The following is a 13566-nucleotide window of genomic DNA, read 5'->3' on the forward strand; positions in this document are numbered from 1 at the left end:
TTATTTCTTCAGATGTATCCTTGGGATTAGTTGGTTTCCCACATTTAGAGGGAAAAGAAAAATCACAGACAAATGTGGATTCTAGACAACTTGGCTTCCAGCCACATTCTGGAAATAGGTAGACCTCTCCTTTTAAACAGCTCTCTTTGGATCAGTCTCTGTCTCTCGACTCCTTTGGGATAGGCCTTATTCATTTCTTAGTGGTTTTAAAAGTGTCTGGGGCTTTTATCCAGAGTTCTGCCTGTTCTGGATCACAGTAACTTCAACTAGCATATCAGATAATGTTTCGTTTCATATTATTGCCCTGTAGGAGCTTAATGCACATGTACAATTTCATTGTACAGGATGGTTGTCTTTTGGAACATTAGCGTTTGGGAACTATTTATGAATCCTTTTTTCACTGTGGCTGAGCATCAGTTTCAGTGCAAAGTCATTTGGAGTTTTTCTTCAGTGCTCAGGATCTGAAATGAGTGTTGGTGACCCAGGAAAACAATCGGGCCATGTCTGCCAGTGACTTCCATATGTAAATATTTTTTTCAAAATATATTTTTTTTAATTCCATTTTGTAAAAGCTTTTGACGTAGTACCTTGTCCAGTTCTCCAAAAGCTTGACTGCTTTTGTAAAATGTGTGTGGAAGAGCTCTATGAACCATTCTTGAAGCTCTGAATAAAAGAGCTTTAGGGGCTTTGTGCTGTACTTACTGTAGTTGACTCTTACTAAGCATAATTTCCACTTTGTGAGCTCTTAAGAACAGAGCTACCTGTGGAATCTTGTCTTATGGTATTATGCCTTGTGCCTTTATGTTCTGAGGTGTCTTGCCTTTTTTCCGGTTGAAGGGAAATTGGTTAAAAGTTGTCTGTCTGTGTTGTAGAACCTCCTTTAATTTGTCTCCTCACAATAATGGACCTGAAGGCTGTTCAGATTTGTGTGCGTCTGTGTTATGTTATATAAACCTTTAATGGCGACATTATTTTGTGTGAGTCACTGTAATAAATATATATAAAATATACTTCTGCAGCAGGTGTCAGATTTAGTGCCAGAACAAGTCTTTTTAGACTGAACCAAATAATCAAGCCCCATTAACAAAACATTTTTTGTAATTTGCCCTGATACATTGATATTTAAGTTGCAGTACTTTAAGACATTCAGGGGTAAAGAGCTGTGCTTTGATGTTCGGGAGTTTTGACCATTTCAATTTTTGGTAATTGGGCTTGATCATTTCTGTGTCACTGAAAAATTAACAGGTCATGTACCACACTCTACCAATTCCCCTTACCTTGCATAACTTTAATGGGATGGATACCCATTTTGTGGGTAGGTATTTTTCTGTGTGTGTGTGTAGTTTGTCATTAATTAGTTGTATAGGTTATTCTCAGTATATAGCTGGAGTTTGTGTATCCTTTTGCATACACATGTAGCACATTGTAGGTGAGGGTGCTGGCCTTACTGTTGAGGTAGTATAGTTAATGTTTAATTTTTGCTGGAAGTGGACAGGCGAGTAATTAATCCTGTTACAGCTGACTTTAAACTAGTGTGCACCAAGTTTCCCTGATGTATGAAAAGAAGCATGCATCTTGCATAGTTTGACATCGTTGTTTAGAAAAGAAAGCAATGAAACATGTTTATTTACATCCTTCTCTCCTTCATAGCCAAATTATGAATTTGTAGAGAAAGAAGTTGAAAAACGAAAAGCGGTATTGCAGGAGGCAAAACTGAAGGCAAAAGGCCTAAATCCTGATGGAGCTGCAGCTGTTACTGCAGGTGGCTTTTCTCCAGCTTCTAAGCAATGTAAGTCCATAAAAAATGTACAGGAAGATAGGATAGTATTGTGTTTTTGTGAAATGTTTTAAAAACATTTTTATTTTGCTGAATTGCTAGTGAATAATATTTATTAGTAAAGGAATAACTTAATCAAAGCATCACTCCATTTGTCAGCATCATTCTCCAGATTGTTAAATCTGTCTTGGGGTTTTATTTATTTATTTTTTTAGTTAAAAATGTTTCCAGTACTAAAGTGTTTCATGGCATCATTGAGCTGGAATTGAGCAATATTCATGGTCTTTATTTTTTTTTCTCCAATTGCGAGTCTGTTTACCAGAGCATAAGACACCCCCTCCAAAAGAAAAAAGTAAAATCTGTCAGTCTTGCCTTTTATATTGTATTGCTGTTTTGTTTTTCCTAGTGTTTTTAATACTTTGGCTGGCGGTTTGAAGCGAGAGATTTTGCACAGTATCCAAGAGCCTAGTTATGATATTTTGGTTTATGGTTTACCATGTTAAAATACCAACCTGTGTAATTTGCTTCATTTAATGCCTGTCCCAATTTTAGTTAGTGTCAATTTTGAGTAATTTTGTGGGTGTTGTAATTTCATTAATATTTAGCAGGGATCGCTGTGGAAATTTCTTCGCTAATCCCCACCAAGTTTATAATTGTGAACAGATTTTTCTGTGTACAAGTTTAACTGATTAGTTTAGGGGTAATTTTTCAAACCCAAAGTCAGTCCAACCTGCACATACGGCAAGTACAAAGGCTCTGTAATCCAAAATGAATTCCAAAACAAGTCAGAGCCAGCACAAGGTGTGGTATAGCAGTTTAATATACAGAAGTTTGGGCCAAACTTCAAGACCTCTCATATTTAGAATTGGAGAGCATATGAGTGATATAAGGAATAAAAGGCAGTCCAGTGCCCTTTTCAAACATACTTGCGAACATAATACTGCTTTATTTAGATTTACCATTATTGACTGTATATTAGGGAATTGCAGGGATAAATCTGGCTGGCATAACATTTTAAATGTTAAAGAAATGGATAATTAAACTGGGGGGGGGGGCTTTTCCCTCCTGGTCTCAGTGAGTATCTTTAAACTAACCAATAGGAGGTCTTTTGGCGTCTGTCTGTATGTATATAAGAAGGGCTTTTTGTCCTGTCTTTCACTGAAGAAGGCTATTAAGCCGAAACCGGTTTGGTTTGGTTGTTGAGATTTTTTTCCCCTCATCCATGTTACTATATGTTTCTGTATATTAAAATGCTGTACCACACCTTGTGCTGGCTCTGACTAGTTTTGTAATTTTTCAAACCCCACAAAATTTAAAACTGTACACTTCTGAGGTGATAGTCTTAACCTGATACCTTCCTGTATATTTTGTAGTAACTAATTTTGAAATAGATTACCCAGAATTATCTGTAGCTTGAGCTCTTATTTAGTAAATAAGTGAAGAAAACCTAGATGTGAAGTTGTTCAATCTTGCCATTCATTCCTACTCATGGGTTCGGAGCCGATCCATTGGCTCCCGAGTCTGTCGCTTTCACAAGCTCAAAGTTTTAGAGTAGCTTGAGGCCAAGTCCCTATCCCATGATGCTGTCTTTCTCACCTCAGATCTAGTTTACCACTGCAACACATCGGAGGTCGAGAGAGAGCTCGGGCCAGTATTGCTTGTTTTTCCTTAAAATATTGATAAAATATTTGTAATTTTCGCTAAATAGAGTGTTTTTGGCTAGTTAGCCTTGGTTTTGCATTTAGGCTTTGCCCTTTCCTTTTTTGACAAGAATTTTCGTCTTTTAAGAGCGGCTGCTCTTAGGCCTGTTGGCCGTGTTTTTTGTTTAACAGTGTGTTCCCTATCCTGCAATAACAGTTAGAGATTTAGAAAGTTAGTTAAATAGTGGTTAGTCTGAGAGATTGCTTAGCGTTTGCTGTGTGTGTGCTGTTTTAGCTGATATTAGAGTATGGTTTACATAGCTTATATAGATTTGCTGTTCTGATTGGTGCTTTTTTGTTTGTGATATGGCTGATCAGAAAAAAAAAACAAAAGTCCGGTTTTAAAAAAATGCCCTAAGTGCGAGCAGAAAATGTCAATTACTAACTTGCATGTCAGTTGTTTTTACTGTTTTGGGGCAGTCCATCTCCAAGAGGATTGCTCCATTTGCCACTCGTTTAGCAGCAGGGTGTTACTGGAGCATAGGAGGAAACTGGTGGACAAGGGGTTTGCTGAAACCAGATTTCCAGGAGTCTTTGGACAAAGCTGACCAGTCTTCAAGTCATCAAAGGGGTCGAAGTCCTCTAGAGCTTTGTCGGAGCCTAAGTCATCAGCTTCATGCCTTGCTGTTAAGGTGCGGTCGCCGGCTCCGCAGTCTTCGGAGCCGTGCACCGAGCCATTGTTTCGGAGCCAATCACCGAAACCTTGAGGTCACCCATTTTGCAGTCAGTGACCTCTTCGATACCTTCGACTCGTTCTTCGAGAACCCTCTCCGATGTGGATGTGGACCAAGTGGTGCAGAGGCTTCTTGAAAACCCGGCACTGGACAAATTATTGTCTGCTTCGACCCAACCGGTTTCAGAGCCGAAGACCATTGTACCTGCTGTGACTACTCCACCAAGCCTTTGGACCGAGGGGAGGGGGAACTGATGATTGTGGATCCTTCGGAGCCGAGGCCTGTTCCAGTGCTCAGTCAACCCAGACTACTTCGGTGCCGTTTTGAGGAGTCTGGGAGCCGACACTCTGGTAGGCTCCGGGGGGGAGAGTTGAACTGATGTGTCTGTTCGACCCTTCCTCTCGGAGCTTCGGTGCGGATGAGCTCTGCTTCTTCCTCTGGGACGGAGCCCACTGTGTCGGCACCGGGGAGGTTGACGTCTTCTTTGGAACAGTTTGCTTCCTTGCGTCGGAGTAATGGAGCCTTCGATGCTATGAGGAAGGTTATGTCTTTCAAGATTCCCATGTCATCAGGGCCTTCCTCCTCCTTCCCTAAAGTGCCGCTTTCTGCCTCTTCCTCACAGGTCCCTGTAAAGTGTCAAGACCCAGAGCCTCAGGTAACCCCATTGGGTGACGCATGTTCTACTGAGACCTCACCAGAAGCCCCCACTGATGAGGTTCCCAGGGAGAAGCTTTGCAGGAGGAGGCATTTGGACTCCCCCACAGGAGTCTATTACATCTTTCTTTTACTTTGCTTAAAAGCCTTTTTGGTGTATTTGCTTTTGTTTGGAGGTATATTTTTGTGTTTTTAATTACTTGTATATATATTTTGCTCCCCGTTTGGGGGGCACCTGACATCTGGGGCAAGAAAAACTGATGTAATGGCATCGGCTGCATGTTTTATGCCACTGACGGCCTGACGTCATGGAAGAGGGGACAGCAACCGACGCAGGACCCAAGACTTTGTTAATCAGGCCGACTGAGGGCTACCTGCCAGCAGATTACCCAAATGTAATGACTGCAACAGTGAATACACTCTAACATCTACATTTATGTTAAGTGTACACAATTGTACTTTCCGAGCACTGCCCTTTGGTCTCACAACAGCCCCCAGAGTGTTTACCAAATGCGTGGCAGTGGTTACGGCTCACCTGAGATGTCTAGGATTCCAAGTGTTTCTGTATCTGGATGACTGGCTCCTTACCGCCACCTCAAGGCATCAACTAATTCTATCAAGGGATCACACTCTCAGTCTGTGCTCTCAGTCAGGAATAACTATAAATTTCAACAAATCTGCGTTGTCACCATCGCAGCATATCTCCTTTATCGGAGCAGACTTAGACACCACCATTGGCCAGAATAGTCACTCTTCGAAACCAGGTATCAGACTTTCTGACGTGAAAAAAAGTACCAGCCTCTCAAGTGTTGAAACTACTAGGTACCATGGCAGCAACGCTCATAGCAGTTCCTCTGGGGCGTATGCACATGAGAATACTTCAATGGTTGCTCTTCACCCAGTGGTCTTACAAACAACTTCCGATGTCATTCTTGATAATGATTACAGATTCTTGCAGAAAGGATCTTCTTTGGTGGTTGACCAGCCATCAGGTAACAGTAGGTCGCCCATTTGCTGTTCCCCCGCCGTCAGCCACGGTGACCACTGACTCTTCCCTGATTGAGTGGGGGGGGCTTTTTTAGGGAGAGGCTTTTTCAGGGAAGAACAGCCCAAGGCACCTGGTCAGAGACGGTCACAGTTGCACATCAGTGTCCTGGAGTTGAGAGCGGTGCTTTTGGCATTGCAGTACTTCCACGACTCTCTACCTCTGGGGGCGATTGCGATCCAGACCGACAACATGTCTGTGGTCTGGTATATCAACAAACAAGGGGGAACCAAGTCTTACCCCTTATGTCGAGAGGCCTTGAGAATTTGGCAGTGGGCTGTATCCACCGGGCGGTTTTTGATAGCAATGCACATCCCGGAGAAATCCAACGTGATTGCGGACAAACTGAGCAGAGCCATTCTGATGCCTCATGAGTGGTCCCTCAAAGATGAGGTTGCGGAGATGATATTCCGCAGATGGGGCCACCCTTGCTGCGATCTGTTTGCATCCCCTATGAATGCCAAATGCAGAAGTTACTTTGCCCTGAATCTCCCACCAGGGGACAGCCCAAGGGACTCGCTCGTACATTATTGGCCTGGCGACTCCTATATGCCTTTCCACCAACTCCCCTGATTCCGAAATTTTTACAGAAAGCAGGACTGTAATTTTAATAGCCCCGTTTTGGCCTTGGCCGATTTGGTTTCCCTTCCTTCGACTCTTTCAACTGGAGGAACCGTGGATTCTGGACCCAGTTCCAGATCTACTGACACATTCGTCAGGGGCCCTTCATCCCTCTCTTCATTCCCTCAGATTGACAGCTTGGCTGCTCCGATTCCCAACTTGGATCACACGACTTTTCCTCGGAGGTACAGCATATTCTTGTTATATTCTCATAAAAATTCCGCTAGAAAGTTGTATGCCAGCAAATGGAAGCAGTTTGCTTTTTGGGCCTCCCAGAATAATAATGACCCTTACGTTGCCCCAGTTGCTAGTATTCTGGAATTCCTGACTAAGCTCTTTCATGAAGGTGCTGCAGCTGCCACTATAAGAGTTCAGTTGGCTGCAATTTCAAATTTCCACCTTGGTTCTGAAGGTTCTAACCTATTGTCTCACAGACTGTATGTAGGGGCTTCTTAAAGGGTACCATTCATCTTCGACAACCTGTTAGACAACCCTTTACTCCCTGGAATCTGAATTTTGTGCTGTCACAGATTATTCTTCCTCCCTTTGAGCCTGCATCATCCTGCCATTTAAAATTTCTCTCTTGGAAAACAATTTTCTTGGTAGCCATTACCTCGGCATGTAGATTGTCCGAACTTTAGGCCCTATCTATCAACCCCCCATATTTGGTGTTTCATCCGAGTGTCACTGAGGACTAACCCTTCCTTCCAAAGGTGTATTCAGAGACTAACCTGAATCGAACTATTGAACTCCCAACTTTCTTCAGTAACCATTCCAGCAAGTAGGAGTATATCTTGCATAAGCTTGATGTTCACAGGCAATTAAGATTCTGTCTGGACAGAACAAAGGAATTTAGAAAATCAGAAAAACTCATGCTGACACCTAAAAAAGGGTTACCAGTATCCCAAATTACTCTTTCCAAATGGTTAACTGACTGCATAAAATTTACATATTCTTCAGTGAATCCACCTTTAGAACATGTGTGAAAGCGCATTCCATTAGGGCTGTTTCTACTTCTTCAGCTTATGCGGCTAGGCTGCCTTTGGACACTGTATGTGCAGCTGCTACTTGGTCTAAGCTGCAAACCTTCATCACTCACTACACAGTAGATAGGGCCTCCAGGGACAGGGCTTCCTTTGGTTCCACTGTCCTCAGGAATATACTCCCGTGAGCCACCCAAGATTAGGGTGCTTGGGATGCTACCCATGTGCAAGAATGAATGGCGAGATTGAACAACTTCACGTAAAGAAGTTATGTACTTACCGTAATGTTCCATGCGAGTTGTTCATCTCGCCTTCATTCTTGCATTCCAACCCTCCTTCCCCCTCCAGGTTTCTTGAAGAACGAGTAAGACTTGCGGCCTGGTGGGTCTTGTTCTAGGTTTCTTACTCTGGCTGGAGTGCCTTTTATGTGTTGTCATGTTTTTACATGCTGGGATCAGCAAACTAGATCTGAGGTGAGATAGAGAGCATCATAGGATAAGTACTTGGCCTCGAGCTACTCTAAAACCTTGAGCTTGTGAAAGTGTCCGACTCGTAGCTGATGGTTCGGCTCCGAACTCATTTGTAAGAATGAAGGCGAGATGAACAACTCGCATGGAACGTTATGGTAAGTACATAACTTCTTTTTTTTTTTCCATATGTTTATTGTGCTTCACTGTGCAAGAGGTTCTCTGGTTCGATCCTCGGCTGGGGTGCCTTCTATGTGGAGTCTGCATGTCCTTCCTGTGGTCTCGTGAGTTTCCTTCGGGTGCTCCGGTTTCCTCCCACATCCCAAAGACATGCTGTACATGGATTGGACACTCTAAATTGGCCCTAGGCATGAGTGCGTGCATGTGTGTGCCTTCTGTGGAAGGTTGGGCGCTGGGCTGGCAACTCAACACCGTAAAATCTCCACTGCCAGTCATGAGTGGACAGGTGATCTGCTGTGGCGACCCCTAACCGGGAAAAAGCCGAAAGAAGAAGATTGTGCTTCACTATTGCAGTAATAAAACTTGGGATTTCCTGCCTTGGCTGGACTGAACACCTGAGATTTATTCTCCTCACCTAGGCCCCAGCGGATACCGTACTGTTAATCAGTCCTTTGGTGAATAAAAGGTCATCAGCCAGATTTTTGCATAAAAAGGGAGTACACTTGTCCTTAACTAGATGAATCCCCTGAAATCTGAAGAAGAAATAAGGGATGTAGGGACCCAAGTAGATAGTCAGCTTTCCTTTGATAACCATGTTGACAAAGTGGTTAGAAAATCCTTCTATGTGACCCATCTGATCACGAAAGGGTTCGCATCAAGATCTAAGGATGTAATGGTGCCCCTCTACTCCCTCATCAGACCCATTATTGAGTACAAAGCATCAATTGGAATGTACCTGGCTAGACATCTCCAGCAGCTGGAGAGACCACAGAGGTACCTAACCAAGAGGATTACTGGCCTCAAACAGTTGCCCTATGCAGCACAATTGAAAAAGCTAAGACTGTTCTCTGTTGCATACCGCTTTCTCGGAGGCGATCTCTGTCTAACGTACAGAGCCATGTCCAACCCAGAATTGTTGAACATGCTCCATCTTGGCAAAACCAAATCTACTCGAGCTACACGCTCTAAACCTCAACACAACAATGAATAGAACATGCTGGAGGGATAGATTCCCTTCGCAGAGACTTCCCTTACTATGGAACAGGGTCCCGATCTACATAAGACAGAGCCCCTCACTATCACTCTTCAAGAGAAACCTTGATGAGTGAATGGGTAACGGAAAGTTCACACCGAGGATCACACCAACAGCACTACTAGATAGGGGTCAAGGGTACTAGCTGCTAGTACAAGGGTCTAGGGAACTACTAAAGGGGCGGTGAATACCACACAACGTGGCTGGGCTAATGTATGCCTTCGGGCAGATAGCCCAGTACCAACCTATGAATGCTGGTGTCTAGCTCCCTTTGTTTTGGAGATCCAGAGAAACATGCAAGTTACTATGGACTGCCTTCAGGGGGTAGATCTATCCCTAAATCTCCAGAAATCCCATCTGACTCCAGCCACTCTGGTCACCTCGAGTGCTGTTTGATTCAGATCAGGTGGTGCCAGCATCTCTTCTCCTTACAAACAAAATCCCATTGCTTCCTTGCATTGTGGACAAGAGTATATATATATTGCTCGATGAGGGAGTACCCTCCAGGATGTAGACATTGTTTCAGATGCTGACAAAAGATTGAGATACTATTTGGGGGCACATTTCAGGGGGTCTGAGCTTCCTGGACATCTCAGACAAGCTGATGTACAGGAGGCACATAAAGGAAATGCTGATGTAATCCAGGCCAACATGGCCTTCAGACTTGGAGGCCAAGGCTCCTGAGCGTCATGACAAACAATGCCAGTCTTTTGGTACATAAACAGGGTGGGACACTCACTCACTCTACAGCCAAGCATTAAAAGTGTCAAAGGTGGCCCAGGCTTGTGTACTAACTCTACTTGCAAGTACATTCCTGGCAAGAGTGCGCCTTGGAAGACGGACCCCAGTGAAGAGACATTTTTTAAAAAGTGTCTTTCTGGATTTAGTCCATAAATGGAGTGTGCCAGAAATGGATACACCTTTCTGCAGAAAACAAACTGCTGACGAAGTTCTCCAACAAGATCTCATCTGGGTTGCAAATGCCTTTCCTTAAACAGGCTTGTTTCTTTATGCTGTCCCTTCCCTTCTAGGATATTGCAAGTTGTAAGCAAGGACAGACTAAGGATGATCTTGATAGTACCCCTCTGATCCAGGCAGCACTGGTGTACAATTCTGGCCCAGTCAGCACTGGTTCTCCCTCCTGCTGAATCTTGCAAGAGAAAACTCTTGTGGTGCCCCAGCTTGTAGACCTTCTGTACCACGTTAGGTGTCTGTCATATATCCCAGCTGGAGTTCCTTCAGACTGACAAGGGTGAGTGATCTAGAACTCCTTTACACTATATAGTGTGTGTGTGTGTGTGTGTGTGTGTGTGTGTGTGTGTGTGTGTGTGTGTGTGTGTGTGTGTGTGTGTGTGTGTGTCAGGGTGCATGCTTTAGCCAGTAGTTTGTGAGCAGTTGCGTCCTTAGCTTACTAGTGGTTTCCTCTGAAGCAGTTCCTTAAAGGAATTATTTCCTCCCTGGAGTCCCTGACTTTGTACTAGAAAACTTAACTGTGGTAGTCTTTTTGAACCATCTACCTCAACTTTCATCAAGGTGATGAAATATAAAGCTGCCTTGTTGGTAGACGTATTCTCTGCTAGACAGAGCTCTGAGCTACTTGTAGCTCTGAAGGTCTAGAGAACATTTCTTGACCTTGCGTAAGGACAGTGTCACCTTTGCAATTCATGCCAATTGGGGTGGTTGAACTCAAGGTTTTTACCTGGATAAAACAAATTCAGATAGACCCAACTTTTTATCCCTTTTGCAAAGGGAAAAGTAGGCAGACCTGTTAACAGATGGAACAATTACTTTAATGGATGGTTTCCTTTTTGCTACCTGCTCCGAGGAGAAAATGTCCTTGTTTCTGTTAAGATTCTCTCTACTAGTGCCACGTCTACCACCACAGTTTCCTGGGAGAGGTTTCAAGAGTTTTCTGTGGGTGTATCTGCAGTCGAAGCAGTAGCCTACTCATCATTCCACAGATTTGCCAGGCTTTGCAATTAGGGAATCATGTCCAGGGCTGTGACAAGGTTTTCCTTTGCCATCTTGCAGGTGTTTCAGTTCTGTGCTCCTGTTACAAGCCAACTATCCAACATTGGGTATCCCTGGGAGTCATCCCAGGAGCCAGTACTGCACCACTGAACTATGAAGTACATAGTGCAGTTATGTTAGGCCTTACCATACTAGTATATTCACTGTTGCAGTAAGAGTTCCCTCCCTCCATTCCCTGACATATGCTTAGGGTTGAAGTAGATACCCTATTCTTTTTCTGTTTGTTTTAGATCCTCCTCCATATGCCCTTTAACCACCTGGCACAGAATAGGCCGTGCTGTCGACCTCATGGAAACAGTTATGGTCTATGGCAAACATACCCTGAAGATTGCATCAGCCCGCTACCCAGTGTACAACAAACATTATGATATCAGATGGGTGGGTGTCCCTTTGACTAAAGAAGGGAAAGGGAGAGCTCTGGTATTTGTTCCAGCCTCCGAGCAAGAAATCCAAAAGCCCATACTGCAGTAGTGAATCTACTTAATATCTGCAGTTATGGTAAGTTCTAACTCACTACATCTGTCCTTTCTCACTGTGCTCATTTCAACTAGAACACCTTTCAGCAGGAAAGAAAAACTCTTCCAGACTGCTTGATTCAGCAAAGTGTATATACATTGCAAAGATTGCCATGGCATCAGCCAAGCGTGCTGTGAATGTACTGCAGAGCCAAAGAGAATGATTGAAGGGTGGGAGAGGAGATAACCATTCAGCTAACCAAAGGCATGTTTTTGAGCTCTACTTCAGTGTGCTACTTTTGTAGCCTTGAACCATAATGTTTGCAGGTGGAGCCAAGGCCTCTTGCATAAACCCTCTAGAGGCTGCAACATCCTCATAACTGCCCCTCCCCCCAGCAGAAATCTGCCAATCATCAGTCTAAGACACCCCCACTGACATCTATTACTGACACCCATGTCTTGATTTCTTAGGGTGAAAAAAGTATCCCCTCAGTGTCTGTGCTTGAGGGCTTCCTGGGTTCTAAGACTGAGGTCTTTGGCATCTGTGTAAGTTTTGGGATGGTCACTCTTTTCCCTCCGCTTGAGTTAGGTGGCCCTTCATCCCTTCCTACTTCACTGGCTTCCACAGATCTTGATCCCTGAAAGAACCAGCAGTCGTCTCAGTCGCTGTCAGGGTCTTCCATTAATCCACCTCTACTACGGAATAAAGTAAGGGTGGACCAAATGTCTTCCCCCTTTTGTGTCCACCTTAATTTGTGCCTTACTGACAGAGGATTTCTTATATGGTGGTACTCCCTGCAGACTGTTGTATATGGCAGTATTTGAAGATCTGCCATGTCCAGAAGAGGTAAAAGATCTTCTAAACATACTAGTGTCTTAAGCATACTAGTGTCTTAATACAGCAATTTCTACAGTGATCAAGACTGATGCATTTAGTGGGGCACGTTTGAAGCCAGACTGTCCCCTGATTTGACAAAAGCAGACCATTTTTGAATTGTGGACTCCTGCCAGTATCTTCCAAAATATTTTGTTGCTTTTCTGGACATGATATCCTGGGAGGGTTGAGGAGGATTTTGCCTTCTTTAGTCCTGGGGAAGCAAGTCTACACCTCTGCCATCCTAGCTTTCAGGGCTGTGACCTGCCAGAGTTGCACGTTTGTATACCAAGGAGCACATTCGTTTCAGTTAAAGAATAATGGATGTCTGCAATACCATGAGAAATTTGAGTGATTGAATTATGCAACATTTCTTCCGAAGTGGCAAATAACATCTGGCTGTGGATGTGTCTTGTAGGGCAGCAGGTTTGGGTTTCATTGACAAGAAGACTTGCCTGGCTGAGAATTGCAACCCCCCCTCCCAGCCAGACCATCCAAGCAGTTTAAGGGGAGTAAAACCTACTGCAAAAATTAAGAGGGGAGCAGTATTGTCAAAGGAAAAAACTTCAAAGACCAATTCACGTTAGGTTCAAGCAAGGCACCCTTTATTACTTGCAGCAAGGAGACAAAGCATGTAGGCACAAGGTTTGTCTGAATTACTGGTGATTAGTATGTTATTCTTCTACAGTTCTCTTCCTGTCACACACAAAATGTTACTATTCTATTGCTGACGTAGTTAGACACAGCTTTCTGTATGTTTTACAGAAAATGTTACTAACTTATTGCTGACTAGGTTAGGTTATTTGCTAGCTTGCAAAACATTTTGAATAAAACAACCTGGCCTTGGGCTTATTTTAGCCCATTTTAACTTTTCAATTCTTCAATTGTATTAGAAAAGTACGTGTGTTACATTTTGTCTAGATTCAAGGTACATTTCTAGCTTTGGTACAAGTAATGCTGACTATGGTTTATACTTTCAAGCATCTATTGTTTTCTTTATCAAAGTTTCTAGCAGCTACGTACTTTCTCATAGCATAAGCAGAAATTAATATCGAAGTTTCATGACATTAGC

The 13566-nt window shown here is 43.4% G+C and overlaps 1 protein-coding gene across 1 annotated transcript in view; it reads left to right on the forward strand.

Moving 5' to 3' along the window:
- CCNL1 (cyclin L1) overlaps positions 1-13566 on the forward strand; it is a 180675-nt gene that overhangs the window by 117456 nt on the left and 49653 nt on the right. The window contains exon 8 of the mRNA XM_044070486.1: positions 1651-1789. Within this exon, the coding sequence (XP_043926421.1) occupies positions 1651-1789 (139 nt within the window). The remainder of the gene's footprint in view (positions 1-1650; positions 1790-13566) is intronic.

The sequence above is a fragment of the Protopterus annectens genome, chromosome 4.part1, assembly GCF_019279795.1.
Source record: "Protopterus annectens isolate FY-2018-M chromosome 4.part1, PAN1.0, whole genome shotgun sequence".
Taxonomy (NCBI): Eukaryota; Metazoa; Chordata; order Ceratodontiformes; family Protopteridae; genus Protopterus; species Protopterus annectens.